The following is a 25973-nucleotide window of genomic DNA, read 5'->3' on the forward strand; positions in this document are numbered from 1 at the left end:
GGCAAGTGGATTCACACAGTCCAGATATGTTTTGCCTAATATTATCCTTTCCCAACAACATCAAATGTTTCTTAATTAATATTTACTCTAGGCCAGTTAAGACGGCCAAGGAGTCCCCTGTACTTGCACATTTTGAAGATCTCCTCTCGGACATTCCCGTGGATGCTGCGATAATTCTGAGAGGTGATCTGAATTGTCAGCTTGAGCTACTGCTGGAATCTGAGGATTTGGTTAGTGCAGAAGAGATGAGCTATGGGCTATTCCTGAGTCCAACATCCTTCAGATTAGGGCATGATCCCCCTTAGCTCTCCAAATTAAAGCTCTAACCCTCAAATATTCATTGAGAACCTGTAACGGGTGGTTTCCACTAGATTCCCCAGGTAGTTTAACCTATAATAGGTTGGGCGACTCCTCAATTCTAGACTACATACTCTTGGAAACTAGAATATGGTCGTTAGCCTCTGATTTTAGAGTCATGCCACGTGAGGACAGTGACCACAATGTGCTGATGTTTAGCCTTGCAATCTCCTCCGGGGCCGAATATATCCCGGGTCATACTAACCAAGACGATGGGCTTCTCCTCAGTAATAACAGGAGGAGAGTGAAATGGTCATGGCTAGAGGATTCCCAGGAAAAAATGGCAACATTGCATAGAGTTCATTCCAGACCTCGAGGCTATGCTAGAGTCTGTGAACTATGATAACTTAGTACCCCATGTGACCAAGGTAACTGACATTAACCGCCAAGCTTTCCTGAGACTGAAATATGTCTTTTGGAAAGAATGTCGTAGGACCAGTGCCCCTAAATCACGGCAATCTTGGTTTGATTCTAATTGCAGGAAAATGAAAAGTGCCTTGATAGAGGCCATAAAATCAAAATGCAGTCCCACTATAAAAATGGCAAGGCTTGCTTACAAAAACGCCATTCAGGCTGCCAAAATTTCCTGGGGAGTGGAACAGTTGGCAAATTTTAAACAGGCTCTGGAAAGTAAAGACCCCAAATCCATTTGGAATATAGTTAGCTCAGGAACTGCAAGAACACAGGGGGCTGTCGAACCCAATATAGCAGCAGAAAAATGGGAAGCCCATTACAAACTCCTATATGCCCAAAGTCCTGACGAATGTACTGGCCAGTGGCAGGAAAGTTTCGCTCTTTTCGAAACAGATTCAGCTACTCCAAAGATCACCCTGAAGGTAGTGTACAAATCCCTAGAAAGAATAGTGTCAGGGAAGGCACCTGGCCTTGATAAGGTTCCTGGCAACCTGTACCGGGCAGAAACAAAGATCGGGGGGCCTTATTTGTGGGTAGTCTTTAATGCCATTCTGGTAGGGATGGACCCCTGTGAGACTTGGCTGAGTGCAGAGGTGATACCAATATTCAAAAAGGGTTCACCTCTTCTCCCAACCAACTACACACCGATCAATCTGATCGACGTCTCCCAGAAGGCGTTTGCTAGGATCATTTTGGATCGCCTACAACTATGGATGGAGGATAATAACATCCTTTCCCCCCTCCAGGTGGGGTTCAGGGCCAAAATGTCAATGATAGACCAGATTTTCAGGCTACAGCTCCTCTATTAGAAGATAGTGACGATGGGGGGCGGTAGCCTGTATCTGGTCTTCGTTGACCTTAAAAGTGCCTTCGACCTGGTCCCTAGGGAGGCACTCTGGAAAGTGCTTAGGAAGTTGGGACTTCCGTGTTATCTTTTATCCCTACTTAGGAAACTACATAACGGCAACTTTGCCCAAATTAGATTTGGTAAGAACGGGGAACATACTAATCGCATACCGGTTAATAGAGGAGTGAGACAAGGATGCGTGTTTGCTCCCACACTGTTTCGCATCTTCATTAATGGCTTAGTGGATGCTATAAACAAATGTCAGAATTTCGATGCCGCTAAGCTAGCAAGCAAGAGTGTACCTGCAATGATGTTTGCAGACGACACCTTGTTCCTCTCAAAATCCCCAATGGGCTTGCAAAAAATGTTGGATGCCTTTTGTGAATTCTGTAGGGGTAGGGGTCTAGAAATCAACATACAAAAAGCAAAATTCATGGTTTTTAACCCTAGCAAGAATGTCCGTTTTAATCTCAGTATGAATAGTGTACCATTAGAAAGGGTATCAGAATTTGACTATCTGGGTCTCACTCTAAATGAAAACATGACTTATAACCGCAGGAGGTCAGATCTAATCTGAAATTAATACAGACAGCCGGGGGTCTGGCTAAACATTTTAGAAAAGACCTACCATAAACCCCTGTGCCCGGTTTTAGAGATCTACAAGACACAGGCCAGAAGCTCAGCTCTTTATGGGGCTCCACTTTGGGGGCATTCGAATCTTAGGCCAATTACCAACACGGAAAACAACTTTCTGAGGCAATTGATAGGGCACCCGCGAAGCTCCCCCCTGTTGCCCCTGAACATGGACCTGGGGCTGAGACCTATTGCACAAGAAATCGCAAGGGATCCGTTTCTGTATTGGCGACGTCTGTGGGCAACAAATGAGCTGACGGAGTACAGAGCCGAATTGCAAGAGGTGCTCAGCCTACCAGGGGCAGGAAAGTTACCCTGGCTTATGCACATCAAGAAAAGCCTAAGTGAGATAGGCTGTTCCGATCTATGGGTGAGTCCCCTAATTGCCCTTACAAGGGGCACATATTTATGCACCAGGTACTGGTAGACGGAACTTGATAACATCTTAGAGGACCCTAATATCGGCTCTGTGACCCACCAGTTTATGGATATAAAAGCCATTTATCAACTAGAGCAAAGCTTGAATTTTATACGTCCAACCATAGCCAGGAAGCCTTATCTGCAGTTTCAACATGGTTGTCTCCCCCTGTATTCATTTGTTAAAAAATGGTCCAAAGATATTTCCGTGGTCTGCCCCACCTGTGGTCTATCCGAGAAAACAGAACTGCATGTTTTTTTTTGACTGCCAAGGCTACTCCAAGATTAGAAGAAGAGAGCTCCAGCAATTATGTAAGAATCTTGGTGCTGCTCATTGTACAGATGTGTATAGTCTCCTAAAACATGACACTAGTATGCATATAGCATTTGCTACCTCACAATTTCTTGCTGCTATGTGGTGGGCCTGTCTGCAATTTTTTAACCTTTAATGAAATTTATTTTTTATCTGTGGTTATTCATAAATTATGAAAGATCGTTTCCTTTTTTTAATGTATTTTATTCTCTTAAACCTTTTCTCTAAATCTTTTTAATTGTTGACATGAATTGTTGTCTTTTATGGTCTCACAACCGAAATAAAGAATATAATGAATGAATAATAAAATGTCAGCTAATATTGACAAAGAGGTTTACAAACGTCCTTGAATAGCTATATATTTTATAGATATTTTTTACTCCTTTTTCTTCCACTTGTACTGTATATTTGAAAGTTCACAATTTTTCATATTTACTGTTTTCTAGCTATTCGTAAATTGATATATTTTCTTATGAGTCTCCTTCGCCTCTCCTTTATTTTCACCCTCAATGTTATGCTTTATTGAAATTATATTTTACTCATGCTTCATTCATTTTACTTATTATTGTTCTATCATTTATTATGAATACAAATATGTTCACATAGACTTGTTTTTTTTTCTTAGCAATTTTCTATTCCGTTCATAATGTTGCCAATTCCTTTTTCAATTTTTAATAAAGTATCTTTAAACAGTACAAACAATATTCAGTGATAACCGCATGTCCCATCACCTGGCCTGGGCTCTCCCCAGGTTTCAACCTTCACTCACCGAGTGACCCTGCTCTCTGCAGAGAAAATCAGTTCATCCAACTTCAAAAGTTTATTGTGACATCAAGGTACTTGTTTCAGTTAGATGATCAGACTAGGTGTGCACACGCACCACAATCTATAAAATTCACACACATACATTTTATTAAATCGAAACTGGTATTGGAAATTGTTTATCCTTTTTCAGTGTCTGGAAGTTACATAGTACATGAAATCTGCTGGCCTGATAGCATGTGCCAGGGTACTCAAGAACATCTTTGTAAGTTGTATATATAAAACTGTGAGAACATGTGAAGGTGCTTAACTAGAATAGAATTCTCCTACATATAATAGTGAATATGGTGGATCAGTGAGGTACCTTGCAAGTATTTGTTTCAGGTTCACAAATAAAGTCAGAGAGTTTGGTTATTAAGACTGACCAGGTCATATATAAATGTGTTTTGAAAAAACCTCAACTTGTTGATATGTAGATCTTAGACCAAGTTGTTTTGGTTGCAAATGTAGGTTTAGCATGCACCTTCTTACTGTTTCAGTTTCAACAAGGAACATAACCCTTCATGATCCCTCAATAAGAAATTAGAAATTTTGAAAGAGTTTTAAAAATATACAATCTTATTTTGGTCTAGAGTGTTCCCATCGCACACATACATGTTACATTTTTCATTTTATATAAAGAATGAGGGATAGAGCTCAGTTGGCACATGTCTAAAACAGAATTCTCAAAAGGATACAACAAAATGACATAAATCCTTCTGTCAGTGGTGGTTACTCACACTTTCTTGAGGTTATTGTACTCAACATAAAGAACATCATCATTCCACTCGTAAGGCACAATTTTGTGTTCACTCATGGTGGCGAAAGCGTAGACTCCGTGGGTGCAGAGGTGGGGGTCAACATTGTTTGGCTTGTACTTGGCAGGTTCGGGTCTATACTGGGACCAGTTGGTGAAGTAGCAGACGAGTTTAAGGCAAGAGGCTATAAGACAATGAGAAGAGCTTAGTTCCGGGAGAATTGCAGAAAATCCTGACCTGCCTCAGCCTAGCCTGCATGTACATGATATGCAGGAGTCAATTTTGTACCTCTAGGATCTGTTAGCCATGGAGGTCTGGAACTTCTCGTGCAGCTGCAACTGACAATGCATTTACTTTACACATCTAGTTTCTATAGCATTTTAGAAAGCTCTCAAGCAAAGCATATTTACTTGGCGTTCACTTTTCTATTGGGCAGAAGCACCTTACAAAACGACATTTGTATATCTACACATAATGGTCCAAATTCACAAAGCCATTTGTGCTGGTAAATCAGGTTTACAAGTGGGATTTGTCATCTTTGAATGTGGATAATTCCACTGTAGTATCTGTTGCACAATGGGTGTGGAATGGGCATTACAAGGTGTGGTTAAATTTGCAACTATGTTAATATGGAAAAACTTGAAATTTTGTTGACATTCGCAAACTCCAATCCAAATCTTTTCAACACTAAAAATGGTCAGTTTTATTCTTGTATTTGAGACTCCTATGTTTGCCTACAAGCACTATAAACTATAACTTGTGCCTTCACAGGAACCGCTCCTACCACTTTACATTATATCACTTATACAATTTAAAGCAAAAGTATTTACAATAATAGTAATTACATCACAAATCACATCTTTTGTGAGAATACAGTGAATAACAGAATGGCGAGTTAAAATTAATGTAGTGTGGCTACCAAGTTGAATACACTGTGCATTGAGGTGCACGAGTCTTAATACTTTGAAGGTGTTACATAAATTAAAAATTAAAGGTATAAGTTTACAATTTTTAAATTTTGTGTAGTTTAAGTATGGTTTGTAGTTAAAGAAAAAACAAAGTTATATTAATTTAAAGGTGATGCATATTGTATACATGTAAGGTATAACTTTAAAATTAAAATTTGAAACGTTTGTGTATTTTAAGTTTGGTTTGTATAGAAAGAATATCAATCACCACAAAACTTTCCATTCTCAACCAATGTAGAAAAAGCTATTGGTCTGGTGTTTCTCATTGAGATTCATCAAACTGGGATAAAGTTATTAGCAACTAAAATTATGTGAAATGTCTATACCTGGGAATCCAAACTATAACTTCAGAGTGGCTACCATCCCTCTGTAATACATATTATGGCAGGAGCCACTCTGTAGGTATAGTTAGGATTCCAAGAGAAAGGAATTCCTCAGATTTTTGCTGGCCAATATGGCTGCCTTTTAATTGTGTAAAGGCAAACTATTGTTTAGATTACACTTAAGTCCACAATCTAGGTATTAAGAGGGAAATATAGTGTGGTACTATCCATTTTTTATTTTGTACATCTTTAAGTTTCTTTTTATTTCTATAAGTACCACAGTACTTTCCAGGAACTACCATATTACTGTGTAAACTTATTTTTAAATAAATAACGTAATAGAACTACTTTTCCCTACCTTTACAGATTGAGCTAAACTGCCAGATTCCTTCCTATGCAGTTGCAATGTTTGTAGGGGTTTAGAGTGGACAGTTTATTAAGTAATAATTCATTAACAATTAATTATTTGTTATTTTTTCAATTATTTATTAGTTTTGTAGATTGTGTAATACTTATATATTTTAGTTATAATTGGGTGCTGGCTGCTGGGATGGTAGGGGTATAGATTGGGAAGTAAATTAAGCAATAATAAAATAATTAATTTAATCAAAATAATTTTGTGACAATCGTTCATTATTAAAATTATTTTGAAATGCGAAATACTTCTCATTAAAATAGTAAATAATCATATATTAATCGATAATTAATTATTTTATTGATTGTTAATTATGTAAATAGTTTCAATGTTTTTTAGTTTTATAATAAATATAAATATTTTAATGTTTATGTTAAGATTTTAATATTTTGTTCTAAATTGATAGGGTTATGCCAATAAGTAATGTGTTTAAATTAAGTACTTTCCTACTGTTGCTTAGACTGGAGTGGGAATAGTAAATGTAACCCCTCCAATATCCAGCATTTTCCTTACTCTTGTGCTGTTTGGAGTGGGAAAAGTAACTTTAACCCCTCCAAAGTCCAACACTTTTCATACTATTACCCTGACTAAAAAGGGAATGGTAAAAGGTAGCCCTCCAAAATCTAACGCTTCTCTACTGTTTCTCAGACTGAAGTGGGAATAATAAATATGAGCCATGCGATGTCCAACTTTCTCTACTGTTGAACAGACTGGAGTGGGAATAGTAAATCCTACCCCTTCTGAAGTCCAGCACTTCACCTACTGTTATGTGGACTTGAGTGGGAATAGTAAAGATAAATCCTCCGAAATCAAAAGCTTTCCCTACTGCTGCTTAGACTGGAGTTGGAGTAGTGTATCTAATACCTCCAACGTCCAACACTTTCCCTGATCATGCACTGTTTGGAGTTGAATAATACATTGAACCCCTCCAAAATCCAATAGTGTCGATACTCTTGCTCTGACTTGATTAAGAATAATAAATGTAACCCCTCCCTGCAAAGATACTCTTCAGGGGGTGATTTGGGCACTTTACAAGACTCTAAATAAATAAAGTCTAACACATTCCCGACAGTTGATTAGACTGGAGTGGGAATAATAAACCTAACTCCGCCAAAGTACAACATTTTCTCTACTGTTGAACAGTTTGGAGTTAGAATAGTAAATCTATCCCCTCCGAAGTCCAACACTTTCACCTCTACGACATGCTACTCCTCTCTAGGCCACTCCATTCTACCCCACTTTATGACACTCTACTCCACTCTATGCAACTTTACAACACTCTACTCTATCCCAGTCCACTCTATACCACTCCACACCTTTCCGCTGTACGCTATGAGACTGAGACTGTAAGCCATGACACTCTACACTACGGCACTCTATGTCACAACACGGTATGACACAACATTCTCTGACACCACTCTGTGCCATTCCACTCTACTCTATTCCACCATATGCCACTTCACCCTATGCCCCTCCCCTGTAAAGCACTGTACGACACTCCACTCTATAACATCACCTTCCACTCTACTCTACAACACGCCACTCCTCTCCTCTCTACTCAACCACACATCACTCCACTCTACGCCCCTCCACTCATTGGTATTTCACTCTATGGCACTTCACTCTATGCCACTCTACCTTAGGCCACTCTATGCTCCACACTATCCCATTCCACACCACTCCACTCTACGCCACTCCACTCTATGGCACACCACTCTACGACACGCCACAACACTTTGTACCACTCCACTGCATGCCACTCTGCTCTCTGCTATCCCACTCTACACCACTCCACGAGTGACTGTATGTCATGGCACTCTATGCCATGATACTGTGTGCCACTCCACTCTGTTTCACAGTAAAACACACTACTCCTGTCCATGCCACTGTGCAACACTCTACTGCACTCTATGTAACTCCTTCTAAGCCACTCTACACAATTTAAGTCCACTCTACTCTAGGACACACTACCCCACTATACTCCACTCGATGCCACACAGCTCTACGACACTCTATCCCACTCCACTGTACCATACTCTACCACACTCTATTCTACACCACTCCACTCTTCAACACTCTACTCCACTACACACCATTTCTTTCTACTCTGTTCTAAGACACTTTCCAACACTCTAAGACACACCACTCCACTCCACAACACGACACTCCACTCTATGACCACGTTACTCCACTCTGTGCTATGCCATTCCACTCCCCTCAACTGTATGACATGCCACTCCACTCTATGATGCTTTACTCCACTCAACACTACACCACTCCACTCCACTAAGCTACTCTACTGTACGACAGTTTACCCCACGCTATGCCACCGTATTACCACATTCCACACTACGCCACTCCGCTCTACTGTACTCTATTCCACCCTATACAACTCCACTCTACAACACTCTTCTACACTCTATGCCACTGTACAACACTCTACTGTAACACATTCTACGCAACTCTCTCTTTGCCAATCCACCCCACTTTATTACACTCTACTGTATGACACACTACTCCAGCCTACTCCACTACTGCACTCTATGCCATTCCAATTTCTGCCACTCTATGCCACTCGAGTCTATGACACCCTATGCCACTCCACTCTTCTACGCCACTCTACAACACTCTACTACACTGTATGCCACTACGCTCAATGACACTTTGCAACACTGAGACATGCCACTCCACTCCATTATATGGCACGTCACTCCAATTTATTACACTTTCCTCGACTTTATATATGCCACTCCACTATGCTCCACTGCACACCAATCTGCTCTAAGACACACCACTCCACTCTATGCCACTTTACTCTACTCTAAGCTGCCCCACTCTACAACACTTTACAATACTCTATTAAACTATTACTCTATGCCCCCCTCTCTGGTACATTGTATTGTATGACAATCTACAACATGTCATTCCACTCCTCTCTAAGACACGCCACTCCACTCTAAGATACAGTACTCACTCTAGGACACTCTCCTCCATTCTTCTCTATGGCACTCTACTTGATGATAGTCCACTCTACATCACTCTACACCACTGTATGATACTCCACTGTACTCTATGCACTCTACTTCACTGTATGATACTCCACTGTACTCTATGGTACGCCACTTCATTCTACACCACTCCACTCTGGAAGACTGTACTCCACTGTATGCCCCTGCACTCTATGGCACTCTACAACACTCCACTGCACTGTATGATACTTTATTGTACTCTTTGACACACAACTTCACTGTATGCCGCTCCACTCTAGAAGTCTCTACTTGACTGTATGCCCCTCTACTCTACGCCACTCTACTACACTCCATTGTAAAACATGCCACTATACAATGCTCCATTCTATGACACAACACTCTATGACATTCTAATCTACTGTACTGAACAACACTCCACTCTATGACACTCCACTCCACTCTATGCCAATACACTGTACTCTACAACACCGCCACTCCACATTCCAACTCTCTGCTCCACTGTATGCCCCTCCACCCTGCGCTACTCTACTGCATTCTATGATTTGCTGACACTTCACTCTGTGACACACCACTGTTCGACATTCCACTGTACGACACTACACTACTCTCCTCCATTCTACTTTACAACACTCCACTGTATGACAATCTACTCCACTCTTTGCCACCCCACTATACAAGATTTTACTCCACTCTATGCCACTTTACGACACACTTCTTGATGACACTTCACACGATGATTGACACTCCACTTAAAGGCACTCCAATCAACAACACTCCACTGTACGATTTGAAATACATATTTAAAAAAATATAAAACAATCATTGAAATTCAATGAACAAAAATAAAGGTTTAAGTTTAGATATCATTATGAACGCATTTATTCTTCCCATACAAAACCAACTTAAACTGTACAAAGCGTAGAAATTCTACAGTTATAACTTGTGCCCCATTCGAAACGTTCTATAACTTGTGCGCCTCTGTATAGAGTGTTGTGACGGTGGCTCCTGACCACCCTTTCTTTTTTTGTGGATGCCGCGATCCCAGATTTAAAAATTACAGTTTTATTTATGCCCTGGGGGAGGATGGTATCCTCAGGGACCCCAACACAGGGCCTGGGGGGACGGGATAGCCCTACTCTGCCTCATTTCTTTTTTTTATTTAACTTCAGGACAGGTACTAAGTCCCCCTGTCTTGTAATGGCTCCTGGCAACAATATTCTTTATGTTGCAGTCAGCCAAATAGAGCGCAAACATCCCTCTAGAGCATGTCCACCTTGAAAGTGAATCCCCCTGAGCCAATCAGACACTCTGTTTTTTAAAACTAGGTTAGAGGGAGTCTTGTGAGAGTCTTTCGAACCAAACCAGCCAGATATACAAATATTATCAATCCTTAATATCTCTAAAATTACTTAACGGATTTACACTAAATCACAAAAAGCACACTTTCTGTCCCAAGGTCTACCTTCCTGCCAAATGTTATGTAATTCTGTTCCACAGTTTTAGCAGTTGTGCTACCTAAAAAAGTCTATGGAAAATGCATGGGAAAATGTGTCTTTGGGACCGCCCTTTTTTCTCAGGCCCAACTTGACAGATGCAGCTGAAGTGGATGAACTGTTTTTTTTTAAGTTTCGTGAAGATTCATCAAACAGCGCCAAAGTCATTAGCAAACCAAAAACGCTCTTCCTATGGAAAAGCAGACATAACTATAACTACCCATTGATGACCGCTAGTGCGTAATATTTATTTGTGTGTGTGTGCCCGCATGTGTGGGTGTGTATGCGTGTGTGTGTGTATATATGTTTATATTGAGGTGAGCAAAGTCAGAGTGTCGCTGGTGCTGCTGGGTGATCTATACAGGAGCTGCTCTCCACCTAACTTGGGAACTAATCAGAGTTCTCCTCTTCTTTTTTCCATAATCTATTCGATACTCTAAGCCTGCAAGGGTATTGTTTTGACTTATACTGGGTGCTCCCTTGTGTCTGGCCAAAGCTAAACCTCTCTGAAGAGCTGTAATGACAGTGAAACATGTGTCAGGGGTTGCTGTTACTCATTTCAGGTTTGCTTGGATGTGATTTTACCAATCTAAAGCTGTAATTCTGTGCCTGGAGTGATAAATGGCTTTTGTCATTTTACAGTTCAGCATGGAAGGGCACTGAGCTAATCCTATGCTTAAATACTTTGCTGTAGAAATGGCAAAATTACTTTGTCCCTTTCTATCTCAGTATGGATGGCACTGTGCTACTCCTATGCTTAAAAGCTTTGATATAAAAGCAGCTATTTGAGGTGAGCAAATTCAGTGTCGCTGGTGTTGCAGGGTGCTCTATAAAGGAGCTACTTGCCACCTAAACTTGGGAACTACCAGGAGTTCTCTTCTTCTTTTTTGTATATATATATATATATATATATATATATACACAAGTTTGTAAATATAATACTTATTCCATGAAGAAGTTGGAAAAATGGATAAATAATCAAGCATTTAAGCTGCTATGAATAACATTAGAAAGACATATACGTGAAAAGTATTTTTTCTATGTCTATAAGAGGTTGCACGGCACTGGCACTTTAAAAGCGATACAAAAAATCAATGAGATGTCATGTGATCAAGGGAGGGATCTCCCGAAATGCGTCATGGCGGCATTGGCAAAAATAAAATAATGCACTAAGAAAACCTGGGTCTGCGCTTGTCTTTTCAAGTTTTTGGATTTGAAGCAGTAAGGCGAGTTTGGAGCTATTTATACCGGATTGACTCTCCGGTTTCGTGGACCCCTTTCTGGATTGTGGCTTTGTTCGAGACGAGTTGCGCTTTGGAGTTTCCTGTTACGAGCATCGCGTTGGCGTGGTGTTCTACGGTGGGTACCCCCGGGGCACTTTTGGAATATCCGGGCAAACGGAAAGGCAACAAGGTCCCCTGCAAGTTGACAGCAAAGAGCACGGAGCACGTACACGGAGTATAGCGGACCTGGCTGCGAGTCTTCGGGACCTACGGGTGAGTCAGGAGCGGGCTCGGCGTTGGAGAGGAGCTGGCAGTGAGATCAAGCTGACTCCGCGGAGGTACGGCATTCATTGAACATTGCAGGTCAGAATGTGTGCAGCGTGATATTGCAAGTCTCCCGACATTTGTGGTAGAGAGGCAATTTCAAGAGCGAAAGGATTTTTATGAGCCTAATATGTCCGCAAGTACTCAAGAATCGTGAAAGGGTTGTTTGATGACACCCCAGATGAAACTCAAGGGGCCAGTAAAGTGACTAATCAGGGTCCTGTGGACAAAAGTAAAGGACTTAGGGACAGTTTCAGAGCTCTGGAAAAGTTAAAACTCCAGGAGCAAGCAAAATGGTGGGAGGCGAGGTCCCTCCAGCGGTATCTGGATGTGGGCAGGATACCAAGAGGCCTCCGCATCATGATTGCCCCTAGTTACGAGTCCCCCAATCCAGCAATGATGGCAGAATGGGGGGAATGCAATTTGGAATCTTCTCGAAAATTAGTGGAAATGTTAGTACGCTATGCAGAGATTGATAGAAAATTGCTACAGGAAAAAAACAAGCTCTTAGAAAAGGAGACAGAATCAAAAGGTGATCCTCAGTTTAAAACCAAAATGGTGGAGGAGATGGAGGTACGTCTCACAAAAGAAGAAGACAACAGAAAAAACTGAAAAAGTTACAAATTCAGACGTGACAGGGATGATTATATGACTCGATGCGAATGGCCACGGCTAACAAACGTATGGGGAAGGGATCGGGCCAGGCTGAAATGCGAGCAAATCAAATGACAACAGAATCCCCATCAGCTTCAGATTTCAGCTCTGCGGTTGATAGTGGATCGGAATCCGACAATCTAGGGACGAGGCCGATGCAAACTAACATCAAGCTCACATTGGGGGAAGAGTTGGAGATTTTAAAAAGCAGCTGCAGGGACACTTTAAGGTCGCGAACCAAGGGACCAAACAAAACAGGGCAACAAGGAGGAGGAGGTCCCGTAGGCAAGCCAGAAGAAGGAACAGTCAAACGGGGAAGGGGCAGAGCATACAAATAAATGATGAAATGGCGACAGGTCTTCAAGTTGATAACTTGGACACTGGAAATAAAAATACCATCATCAATTTAGCGGGCATTGACCTCTCTGCAGCTGAACAGCAGCTATTGTGACTTGGCTTGTCCTATTGTCCAGAATCAAATTTCAGCTATACCCAAACCCGAGCCGATATATATAGAATCATACGAAAATTGAAATTAAAAAAGTTCCACCAATTACGAGGTACCCAGGCAGTTAATGCAGAGATGATGACACCTCAGAATCCAGCTTTACGGGGTCTAGATGGTACCGATTATGACCTTCTATATGAAATGAAGGGGCTGGAAGGTTTGAGAGAGAATCCATCACAAGATGAATCTGATATTCAGCCATCACAAATAGCGGGAACTAATGTTAAAACCATCACGTCTTTTAAACAAAATCAAAATTTGTTCCAATCATGGCACGTGACTCAATCGATGTTTTTAGTGAGCAACTGGTGGCACAAGTCAAGAAACTCAGTAATATAACTACAAATTTGAAAAAGAAAGTTACAAATCAAGAAAAGCAGTATTGGCAGCTGATTAACAAATTGAAACACAATGAGCAGATAATTATAAGGAACTATGATAAGGGAGAAAATTTGGTGTTATGGCCACGTAATGACTACATGGAGGAGGCTTAAAGCCAGTTGAACAACATTGAATGTTACCGGAAGGTTGCATATACAAAGATCAAAGACACACAGGAAACACTGTTTGCACAATTGCTAGCTTGGAAAAGTTTGAGGTTATTGAATATGAATGAATTCAAATTTTTAAAGAAAGAACACCCTATGGTCCCGGTTATGTATTTTATACCTAAAATACATAAAAATCCAAATAAGCCTCCGGGACGCATGTGATGGCCTGTTGGAGAATCTATCAAGATATATAGAATTTTTCTTGCAGGACTTTGTTAAGGGTCTTAAATCATTTGTGCAGGATATTAGTGACGTTCTAAGCAAAATACAGCACATAAAATGGAAACCTTCCTTCTTAATGTTGGCACTCGATGTTTCGAGTTTATATACATGTATCAGAACCAAGGTGGTTTGAGAGGCGTCGAGTACTTTCTGGTCAACAGGCCAATATCCTTTGCTCAACACTCCAAGATGATTTTTAAAATGCTTCAATTCTGCCTAGATAACAATTTTTTCTTATTCGATGGTAGAATGTATCAGCAGATTCAGGATGTTGCTATGGGGGCCAGCTTCTCCCCCAGTTACGCCTGTTTATTTATGGGTGGGAGGAGCTGGTCCTCAGGCAACAACATGAACAAGCATATAATAGGAGTGTAGTTACTTGGCTGCGCTACATTGATGATTTGTTTATAATTTGGAATGGGGATCTTGACAGTGCATCTGAGTTCATTGAAAAGTTGAATGACAATACAGTCAACCTGCACTTCACAGCAGAAATTAGTAGGTCTATGGTAACCTTTCTGGATTTTCAAATTGAGGTGAAGGGGGAAGAACTGACAACTACCCTATATCGGAAACCCACAACAGGCAATACCTTATTGCATGCCTCAAGTGCTCATCCGTCCCATTTAATTAAGAGCATTCCGTATGGAGAAATGCTCCGTATAAGACGGATTTGTAGCGAAGATGAAGATTGCAATACAAAACAAAAAGAATGCAAGAATAGGTTTCTTAATCGGGGGTACAGTTCTGAGGTGATTGAGTCAGCAATCAACAAATCTAAATCATTGTGTAGAAAGGATCTGCTGGGATATAATAACAGACAGAGCAAAAAAGAAGGACCGGAAGAACCAGTTAGGCTTATTCTTAACTTTTCCAGACAAGAAAAACAGATAAGAGGAATTGTTAGAAAAAATTGGCCTATCATAAAAAGTGACCCAATAATAGGAGGTATTTTACCTACTAATCCTTCGGTTTCATTCAGAAAAACAAATAGCATGGGGTCCTCACTGGTTAGAAGCAGTATAGAAGCTAGACCTAAAAATTCCTGGTTGAAGGCTAGAAAAGGCTTCTTTAAATGCTCTGTCTGTAAAGCATGTCAATATGGAGAAAATACCACCTGCTACAAAACAGCATTTGATCCGGGAGTTGGCAAAATAAATTTGCACTTGACGTGCAAAACAGATTATGCAGTCTATGTGCTCACCTGTAGCTGTAACTTAAAATATATAGGGAGTACGAAATTGCCAGCTCATAAGAGAATTTTACAGCACATTCGTGTTATCTGTAACAATGAGGAGAGCTATCCGGTTGCCAGGCACTTCAAGCTAAGTCACAATAGCGATCCCAAATTCCTCAAATATTTTGTGATAGATGCCATACTTCCTACTAAGAGAGGCGGGAATAGGGAGGCTAAATTGAGGAGCCTAGAAACATCATGTATCCTAAGATTCGGCTCCAAATACCCTAATGGGTTGAATAACACTGAGGATCTGTATACCTTCCTATAAAAATACCATTTAACTATATCTAGCATGTATATATAGAATTTTTATATTTATTTATGTGGATATGTGTATATATATCAGTTGGAAGGAATATGGGCACCATGCCTGATGAATTGGACAATGAATAGAATTGATTATGAGATGTTATTTCACTTTCTCCACTGTTTAGATTCTTTTAATTTGAGAAATGGATTTTAGGATATTACTATTTATATATTTTATTAAATTAGGGATTGATTTTAAAGATTGTTAAATAGAAAGAAAGTATTTATATTAGCAAATACTTCTTGATATTAATAATGGTTTTTAACTGAATCAACCCTTGAAGAAATGAAAATAGTATATTTGATGTCCTATAGCCCTTTCATTGCACTTTAAAAGAGTCTAGCACTTCAGTCACTTTATTAGGAATAGTCATATTCAAACTATCGTGGAAATAGATAATTATATATGCACTAATACACTTTTGCACATTTATTTATTCACATATTCCACTAATGAGATTTGGTGTTTATTGACATAGTTGAAAATGAATGGTCTTTTTAAGCATTTATGCTGTTACAAGTTTGTAAATATAATATTTATTCAATGAAGAAGTTGGCAAAATGGATAAATAATCAAGCATTTAAGCTGCTATGAATAACATTAGAAAGACATATACGTGAAAAGTATTTTTTTTATGTCTATAAGAGATTGCACAGCACTGGCACTTTAAAAGCGATACAAGAAATCAATGAGATGTCATGTGATTAAGGGAGGGATCTCCCGAAACGCGTCATGGCAGCATTGGCAAAAATAAAATAATGCACTAAGAAAACCTGGGCCTGCGCTTGTCTTTTCAAGTTTTTGGATTTGAAGCAGTAAGGCGAGTTTGGAGCTATGTATATATATATATATATATACAAAAAAGAAGAAGAGAACTCCTGGTAGTTCCCAAGTTTAGGTGGCGAGTAGCTCCTTGATAGAGCTACTATACTGAACAACACTCCAATCTATGACACCCCACTCCACTCTATGTCAATACACTGTACTCTACAACACCACCACTCCACATTACAACAATATATATATATATATATATATATATATATATATATATATATATATATATATATATATATATATATATATATATATTCACTTTAAAAACCATAGGTTTCAGGCCTTATATAGTTAGGAATTAGCATTTAATAAACCATTGAAATTGCTCCTATATAGTTAGTTGTACTAACTATATTTCGCGCACCCGCAATCCACTGCTGATGATGTCACATATTACATCATTCAAGACATGGTCAGTGACATCACTGATGACATCACTGATGACATCTCAAATGACATCACTGATGATATCACTGATGACATCTCATTTGACATCACTGATGACATCATCCAGTGACTGTGTGTTTCTGTAAAGTTTAAATATGTTTTACATATTGAAGAATAAGTGGATGTATAAGTGTCTGGATGAAGGATTTAGTAGGTGCGTGACTGACTGTATGAGTGAGTGATTAAATGTGTCTTACTAAATGCATGGGTTAGTGACTAAACTGTCTGAATGTGTGCATCAGTATGTCTGTTGTTGTGTAAGCTGCTGCATGTTTTGATCAGTAGCTATATGAGTGGCTATATGGGTTTTGATTGATTGCCCAAGTATTTGAATGGGAGACTGAGTGTGTGTGTGGGTGGCTGGGAGGTGTGTGACTCTGTGCATAAATGTGTGAGCAGTTGATTCACTAGGTGTATGAGTTCAAGAGTGCATGTGGAAACAGCTATATGGGCGGTTGACTGTGTGCATGGGTGTGTTGGTGAGTGAATGGATATCTCAGTGCTACATGTCCAAGTAAGTACATATGTAAAACACAGTGCATGTGAGAGTTGGCATATATAAATGACTATACATGAGAGCCAGTGAATGTGCGAGTGGCTGTATGGATCATTGTGTACTTGCATCAGTGATTGTATAAGAGAGTAAGTATGTGTTAGTATATGTTTGAATAAGTAAGGTGTTGTGTGTACAACTGTATAGCTGAGGAAATGGAAGTGTGATTGATTCTTTGCATGACTGACTAGGTGTGTGAGTAACTCCATGGATGAGTGGCAGTGTGTGAGTGTCTGTACAGGTGTATGAGTGCTTAAGATAGTGTTGTATTGATGAGTGACTGTATGTATGAGTGATTCTATGGGTGAATGAGTGAATGTGTGTGTAGACCTAGGAATCAGTGAGTGCGTATGTAGTAACTGGTATTGGTGTGTCAATGGTTTCAAGAATGGTAGTCTGTATTTAACACTGGGTGTATCAAAGGTTATATTAGAGTGTGAGGAGGTGCATTGTATTATCACATGAATGATAAAATCAGTGATGTGATCAGTGATGTCAAATGAGATGTCATCAGTGATTTCATTTGTGATGTCATCAGTGATGTCATGAGTGATGTCACTGACCATGTCATGAATGATGTAATATGTGACATGATCAGCAGTGGATTGCGGGTGCGCGAAATATAGTTAGTACAACTAACTATATAGGAGCAATTTCAATGGTTTTTTAAATGCTAATTCCTAACTATATAAGGCCTGAAACCTATGGTTTTTTAAGTGAATTTGCAAGGTTTTTTAAATGCTAATTCCTAACTATAATACTATAAAAGGCCTGAAACCTATGGTTTTTTAAGTGAATTTGCAAGGTTTTTTAAATGCTAATTCCCAACTATATAAGGCCTGAAACCTATGGTTTTCTCAGTGAATTTGCAAGGTTTTTTAAATGCTAATTCCTAACTATATCAGGCGTGAAACCTATATTTTTTTCAATAAATTTCAAAGGTTTTGTAAATGCTATTAGCGGATAACGTTTATATATGTTATTATCCTTCTGGGACCACCTGAGCAGCCATCTTGTTTCTCAGGAGAAGTGAGGCACAAGAGAGCACAAAACAAGAGTGGAAAACGCGAAAAGGGGGCAGGGTAGAGACCCCCTGACTCCCTAGCCCTTCTCAGGGGTCCCAGAAGGACCACCAAGTGCAAAAAAAAAAAAATATATTTTTTTTTAATCGCGGGGTACGCGTACCGTACGCGTACGGTGTGCGTACCCTTCGATTTTTTCGATTTCTTTGGGTTTTTTTGCCCTTGGGGGTCCTTCTGGGACTCCCTGAGAAGGGCTAGAGGGTTGGGGGGTCTCAACCCTGCCCCCTTTTCGTGTTTTCCACTCTTGTTTTGGGCTCTCTTGTGCCTCAGTTCTCCTGAAAAACAAGATGGTGGCCAACACTTCCTGGTTTGGACAGTTTGGAATGTTGACAGTCGACTGCCAGCCAATCAGAAACTTGCTCGCGCACGTTAGGGTACGTACGCGTACGGTACGCGTATCGTACGTGTACGGTGCGCGTACAGTGAGCGCATATAGATTTATAATTTGCTCAAATTCTATTTTCTCAACAACTACTGGAGGGATTTTTACCAAATATAGAAAAGGCTCTACTGCATACCTGTCCCTACCATTTTGCCAAGTTTGGTGTAATTCCGTTCAGCCGTTCGGGCTGTAGCCGTGTCTAAAGGTCCCTTAAAGAATGCCATTTGAAAAATTTCAAATTCAATTTTCTCAAGAACTACTGGAGGGATTTTCACCAAACATAGCAAAGGCACATGTGCATACCAGACCCTACCATTTTGCCAAGTTTGGTGTAATTCCTTTCAGCCATTTGGGCTGTAGCCATGTCTAAAGGTCCCTATGGAAATTAACAGGGGGAAAACACGTTTTGGAACCTCCCTTTCGGCCCCCGCTTGACGAATCCCCCCGAAACTTTCAGGGAAGGAGCGGAGCGGAGCTGGCCAAAATTCTGGAAAATTACACGCAGATTCCTCAATCGGCGCCAAAGTTATTCCCAATAGAATGTTGAGCGCATATAGATATATAATTTGCTCAAAATCAATTTTCTCAACAACTACTAGAGGGATTTTCACCAAATAAAGAAAAGGCACTACTGCACACCTGTCCCTACCATTTTTTCAAGTTTGGTGTACTTCCGTTCAGCCGTTCGGGCTGTAGCCGTGTCTAAAGGTCCCATAGAAAATGCCTTTTGAAAAATTTCAAATTAAAGTTTCTCAAAAACTACTGGAGGTATTTACACCAAACATACAAAAGGCACTGCTGCATACCAGTCCCTACCATTTTGCCAAATCTGGTGTAATTCCATTCAGCCGTTCGAGCTGTAGCCTTGTCAGAATGTCCCTATGGAAATTAACATGGGGAAAACACATTTTGGGACCCCCCATTTTTCTCGGCCCCTGCTTGACGAATCCCCCCGAAACTTTCAGGGAAGGAGAGGAGCACAGCGAGGCAAATTTAAGGAAAATTACAGGCAGATCCCTCAATCGGCGCCAAAGTTATTCCCAATAGAATGTTCGGAATTTCCTATGGTAACCAGGTCCTAACTATATATACCTACTTGCGACCGCCAGTAGATAATATATATAAATATATATATATATATATATATATATATATATATATATATATATATATATATATATATATATATATATATATATATATATATTGCTCACCAAATTGCCCCAAGCATTTAGGGAAGCACTCGACAGTGCCCTGCCCTCAGACTCTTTGCTCCAGACTGCATTCACATTTCACTTCATTTGTTTTGCCGACGCGTTTCGATGTGTCAAACATCTTCTTCCTGGGCTGCAAAATGAAACTCGAAGCTCGCATTGCAATGTATGGGGCAATTTGGTGAACAATATATATATATATATATATATATATATATATATATATATATTTATATATATACACTGAAAAAACTATAAGTTTTAGGGGTGTTATAGTTAGCTGGACATTTCACTCATACAAAACCATTGAAATTGCTCCTATATAGTTAGTTGTACTAACTATATTTCGCGCACCCGCAATGCACTGCTGATGATGTCACATATTAGATCATTAATGACATGTCAGTGACATCACTGATGACATCTCAAATGACATCACTGATGACATCATCCAGTGAATGTGGTTTGCTTCGTTATTTAAATATGCATTGTTAGACCTAAGGATTTCCTAGCCAACACGTGGGTAGTGTGGCACAGAGGGGAAGACTAATTCCAAAGGCTAAATGTGTAAGCTTGCGTAAACCCTCCCAGGAACTCAGCGCCCATCCATTCCAAAAATGACACTACACCTTGTTAGGAAAATAAGGTTCGTACTTTATAAAAATAGACTCTGTTCTCTTCGGTTTGATAGCTTTTCTTAATACATTAGTACAGCACCTTTCGAATGAATGAAATTCTTATCACTTCTTACGTTTCTTTACATTACACGTTACAATTCAGATTACATGACCCTCCTTCTTCTTGTTAGAGAAATCAATACAATGCAGTTGCTTACAAAAAGATTAATAAACGATTCCCCAGAAGGAACCAGAGTATACTTCACCCCCGCTACTTCAGGCTCAGATCACTTCTAACAATCACTGTACGCAATACTTCTCAAGAGTCGGCACGGCTGTTACACTAGGAAAGAATAGGCAAATTAACATCACATTTCACTTCGGCCCCAGTAACATCACCCCCGCTGTCCTTCAGACACCTCAGAGGTCAAGGGGTCGGTATGCGATACTTCTCCACAGCGACCAGGTCAAGGGCGGGACATCCGCCGGCGGCGTTGACGAAGCGCGTCACCACTCACCACTCCTCCCGATCTCCTCACCAGTGCGAGCGCTGTACCTTCCTCTGCGTAGGACCGCCCTCACCGAAGTCGCTCGGCTCTCCTTCAGAAGCTCTTCCTCGGCCCCGCCTTCGCTGGCGTTGGTCCGTCTTCCACCACTACAGTTTCGCTGAAGTTCCGGCCCTCAGATACACCAATGCTGCTTCAGGTGTTTCCGAGTGGGACGGATGATCTCTTCCACAACCGCTGTTACAGGCTACTCTTCCTTTGACTCGGTAAGTGTGCCTCATCTGCTGTGAGGGCAGACACAGCGGTTCTAATTTCGGCTCCTCCTCCTTCTTCACGTTAATGCCGTTTCAACAGGGGCGATTAAGTTGAATGATGACAGGAGCGATCCGGGGGTGTATGAATCCCCGTTGTGATCAAAGAACACCAAGGGAATCTCCGGTGTCTTTGAGGTGAAAGTCCAGGTGCGTAGATGACACTCAGACTCAGTGGGGTTCGGTCGGATCCAAGGGGGGTCACATCCAAGTAGAACACAGTCGACCACAGGACAAGTGGGCCCCTACTGGTGCAACTCTCTCCTCTGTAATTCGCCTCTCTCCTCACTGGTCACTGCTACCTCAGCTGGTCACAGGCTTACACAAAATGGCCACCTGAGTACGGTCCTTTTATAGGCTGACCCAAGTCTGTTGGACTTGGCAGTTGGTTCCAGAACCTTCCTCAGGCAACTCAATGGGTCAGCTTGGTTGGGATGTCCGTTATGTCAGTTGATGGACTCCATTTTAGGTTTTCAGGGATCTCACTAAATTTTCAGGTAGATGACTAGGCCTCAAGGATAAGGTACAACATCCTACTCAAGGAACACCTAGCCCCACGGACAATGCTGACAACCAAAAATCTGGATGGACATAAAAAAAAAGAATTGTAACACTCGAAGGCCAAAGGGGACAAAATAAATCATAGTTGTGAGAGGACCCCCAAAAGCAGACAGGTCTCACACGCGTCCCCCCCCAGCTGAAAGTAGGGAGAACTACCCAATCCCTTGGGAGTTCTCATCACTAAGGCAGAAATACCTAGAGAGACCGTCTGCGTTGGCGTGGTTCTCTCCAGGCCGATGTTCCACCCGAAAGTCCATCCCCTGTAGGGAAATGGACCACCTCAACAACTTGGGATTCTCCCCCTTCATTTGCATCAGCCAACGAAGGGGCCGGTGGTCGGTCTGAACCAGGAAGTGTGAGCCAAATAAGTATGGTCGCAGCTTCTTCAGAGCCCAAACCACTGCAAAGGCTTCCCGCTCTATAGTACTCCACCTCTGTTCCCTGGGGAGTAGTCTCCGGGATAGGAAGACCACGGGTTGATCCAAGCCCTCATCATTCAGTTGCGATAACACTGCCCCAATGCCATGTTCTGACGCATCTGTTTGGACAATGAACTCTCTTGAAAAATCAGGGGCCCTGAGTATTGGAGCAGTACACAATGCTTGTTTTAAAGTCACGAAGGCTCGCTGGCAAGCCTCCGTCCAGACTACCCGTCGGGGTTGTTTCTTAGAAGTAAGTTCAGTGAGGGGGCCACTATGGTGCCATACCCCTTCACGAAGCGACGGTAGTAACCAGTAAGGCCCAGGAAGGCTCGGACCTCAGTTTGAGTCTTGGGGGGCTCCCAGGCCATGATAGCCTCAATCTTCGCCTGGAGGGGCTGCACCGTCCCTCTGCCCACCAAGTGGCCTAGGTACACCACCGACCCCTGCCCGATCTGACACTTGCTGGCCTTGATTGTCAAGCCAGCCTGTTGCAGGGCCTGAAGAACAGCTTGCAAGTGTTGCAAATGGTCCTCCCAGCTGCTACTGAAGACAGCAATGTCGTCCAGGTAAGCAGCAGAAAAAGCTTCCATACCAGAAAGGACCTTGTTCACCAGCCGCTGAAAAGTGGCAGGGGCGTTCTTGAGCCCAAAGGGCCTCACACAGAACTGGTAGTGTCCCTGAGGCGTGGAGAAGGCTGACCTTTCCTTCGCTCCATCAGTAAGGGAGATCTGCCAGTAGCCCGAAGTAAGGTCAAAGGTACTTAGATATTGGGCAGCTCCCAGCCGGTCAATAAGTTCATCCGCCCTGGGGATCGGATGGGCATCAGTCTTTGAGAATTTAGTCCTTGGTAATCCACACAGAATCTTAATTCCGGTGTGGTGCCCGGTGGGGCAGCTTTTGGTACCAAAACCACCGGACTGGACCAGGGGCTATTGGAAGGTTCTATCACTCCCAGCTCCAGCATCTTAGCGACTTCTCAATTGATGCTGGCCTTCACCTTGTCCGACAGCCGGTAGATCTTAGACTTCACAGGTGGGCTGTCTCCTGTGTCCACGTCATGGGTACACAGGTGGGTTCTACCCGGGACAAGGGAGAACAGTGAAGAAAATTGCTCCAAGATTCGGCGGCAATCTCTCTGCTGTTCAGGAGTCAGGGATGGTGAGAGAATCACTCCCTCCACCGACCCATCCTTCTCATGGGACGAGAATAGATCAGGGAGAGGTTCGCTTTCCTCTTCCTCTGCTCCATCGGTCACCATCATTAAGACAACCTCGGGCCTCTCATGGTGTGGCTTGAGGCGATTGGCATGCAGCACCCGGTGGGGCTGTCTCGGGGTCTTAAGGTCCACCAAGTAAGTGGCCTTACCCTTTTTCTCCAATACCTCAAAGGGGCCTGTCCAACGATCCTGGAGGGCATTTAGCTCTCCAGGCTCCATCACCCACACTTTTTGTCCAGGCTCCAGTTCCACTGGGTGAGCATTGTGGTCATACCACTCCTTCATTACTGCTTGGCTGGCTTCCAAGTTGTCAGAAGCTTGCTTCCACAACTTGGCCATTTGGCTCCGGAAGGCCAGCATGTAGCTCACCACGTCCTGGGGAAGTTTTCTGGGATTCTTTTCCCATCCGTCCTTCACCAGGCTGAGAGGTCCCCTTACAGGGTGCCCATACAGAAGTTCGAAGGGGCTGAAGCCCACTCCCTTCTGTGGCACTTCCCTGTAGGAAAACAAGAGACAGGGAAGGAGGACGTCCTATTTCCTCCGCAGGCTCTCAGGCAGACTCCTTATCATGCCTTTCAAGGTTTTAATAAACCTCTCCATAAGACCATTGGTCTGTGGGTGGTAAGGAGTGGTAAACCGATAGGTAACACCACACTCTTTCCACATAGCCCGCATATAAGCTGACAGAAAGTTGGTCCCCCTGTCGGACACAACCTCCTTGGGGAAACCCACTCGGGTGAAGATCCCCATCAGGGCCCGTGCCACTGCAGGTGCAGTAATGGTCCTCAGAGGAATTGCCTCTGGGTACCGTGTGGCATGATCCACTAGAACGAGGATGAACCTGTGACCAGCTGACGTTGGTGGATCCAATGGCCCTACAATGTCGATGCCCACCCTTTCAAAGGGGGTGCTAACGACGGGGAGTGGTTCCAGGGGAGCCTTCAGCTTCACCCCTGTTTTCCCACTGGCTTGGCAAGACACACACGTCCGACAGTAGGTATCAGATGTCACTCTCATCCGAGGCCAGTAAAAGTGGGGGACAAGCCGGGCAAAGGTCTTGTCCTGTCCTAGGTGTCCCGCCAAGGGTATCTCATGAGCCAATTCTAGTAGAAAGGCTCTAAAACATTGAGGGACCACCAAGGCCCTGGAGGAACCATGTCCAGGTGCCTTGGCCTCACTGTAGAGGAGTCCATCCTCCCAGTAAATCTGGTAGTTCCCCACAATGTTCCCTGCTGCCTGGGCGTTGGCCTGTTGCCGCAGCCCCTCAAGAGTAGGACACTCCTTTTGAGCTTTGCAGAATTCCTCCCTGGAGGGTCCTCCCTCCACATGCCACTCGGCAGGGATGGGTAGGTTCTCCAGGGAAGTAACATCGTCCTCCGTGGACTCCAGATCCACCTCCGCAGGTGGTCTATCTATCTCACGAGGTAGAGATGTTGAGGCAGGTTCCTCCTGACACCGTCCTTCTCTTCTCTGGCAGCTGGATGGGCCATTGTTCCAGGCTCCAGCGTAAGCGAACTCCCCCTCCGGGTAGTCGCGGACCTTGTGCTGACACAGGCCCAGTCAGGTGTACCCAGCATCTCAGAATGAGTCCGGTATTCCACCTCCCTCCAAGCATTGTGCTCCATATCATTTCCTAACAGGCAATTAACAGGCACGGCAGGGCTTACGGCAACTCGAAGTGAACCTGCAACCCCTCCCCACTCAAAGGGTACTTCGGCCACGGGATAGTGGCCCAATCTGCTGTCAGCCATCACAGCGGGATGGAGTACATTTGGGATGACCTGCTCCGGAGACACCAGCTGACTCCTCACCATAGTCATACTGGCTCCTGTGTCTCTCAGAGCCTCCCCTCTATGGCCATTGATGGTGACCCACTGCTCATACTTGGTAGTATTTGAGGGCAATTGGGTCTTTGGCACCATCTCCTTATCCCCCAGGGACACTAAAGTGACACCCGCCCGCTCCCCTCCCTTATCCAAAGGCATCTCCTCCCTGAGCACTACACTAGTTATTCCCGGGGTTTTTCCTCCAGTGGGAGGGGGTGGTCTTTTTGGGCATTTCACA

The 25973-nt window shown here is 42.5% G+C and overlaps 1 protein-coding gene across 2 annotated transcripts in view; it reads right to left on the reverse strand.

Annotated features, from left to right (window-relative positions):
- The window catches only part of LOC147712856 (acidic mammalian chitinase-like), a 147744-nt gene that overhangs the window by 77760 nt on the left and 44011 nt on the right, over positions 1-25973 (reverse strand). For both annotated transcript variants that reach the window (XR_015296025.1, XM_086923518.1), the window contains exon 3: positions 4523-4724. Coding sequence is in view for 1 of the 2 variants with exons in the window: in XM_086923518.1 (XP_086779644.1) it covers positions 4523-4724 (202 nt within the window). In the remaining variant the exon portion in view is untranslated. The remainder of the gene's footprint in view (positions 1-4522; positions 4725-25973) is intronic.

This window comes from Lissotriton vulgaris, chromosome 5, assembly GCF_964263255.1.
Source record: "Lissotriton vulgaris chromosome 5, aLisVul1.2, whole genome shotgun sequence".
Taxonomy (NCBI): domain Eukaryota; kingdom Metazoa; phylum Chordata; class Amphibia; order Caudata; family Salamandridae; genus Lissotriton; species Lissotriton vulgaris.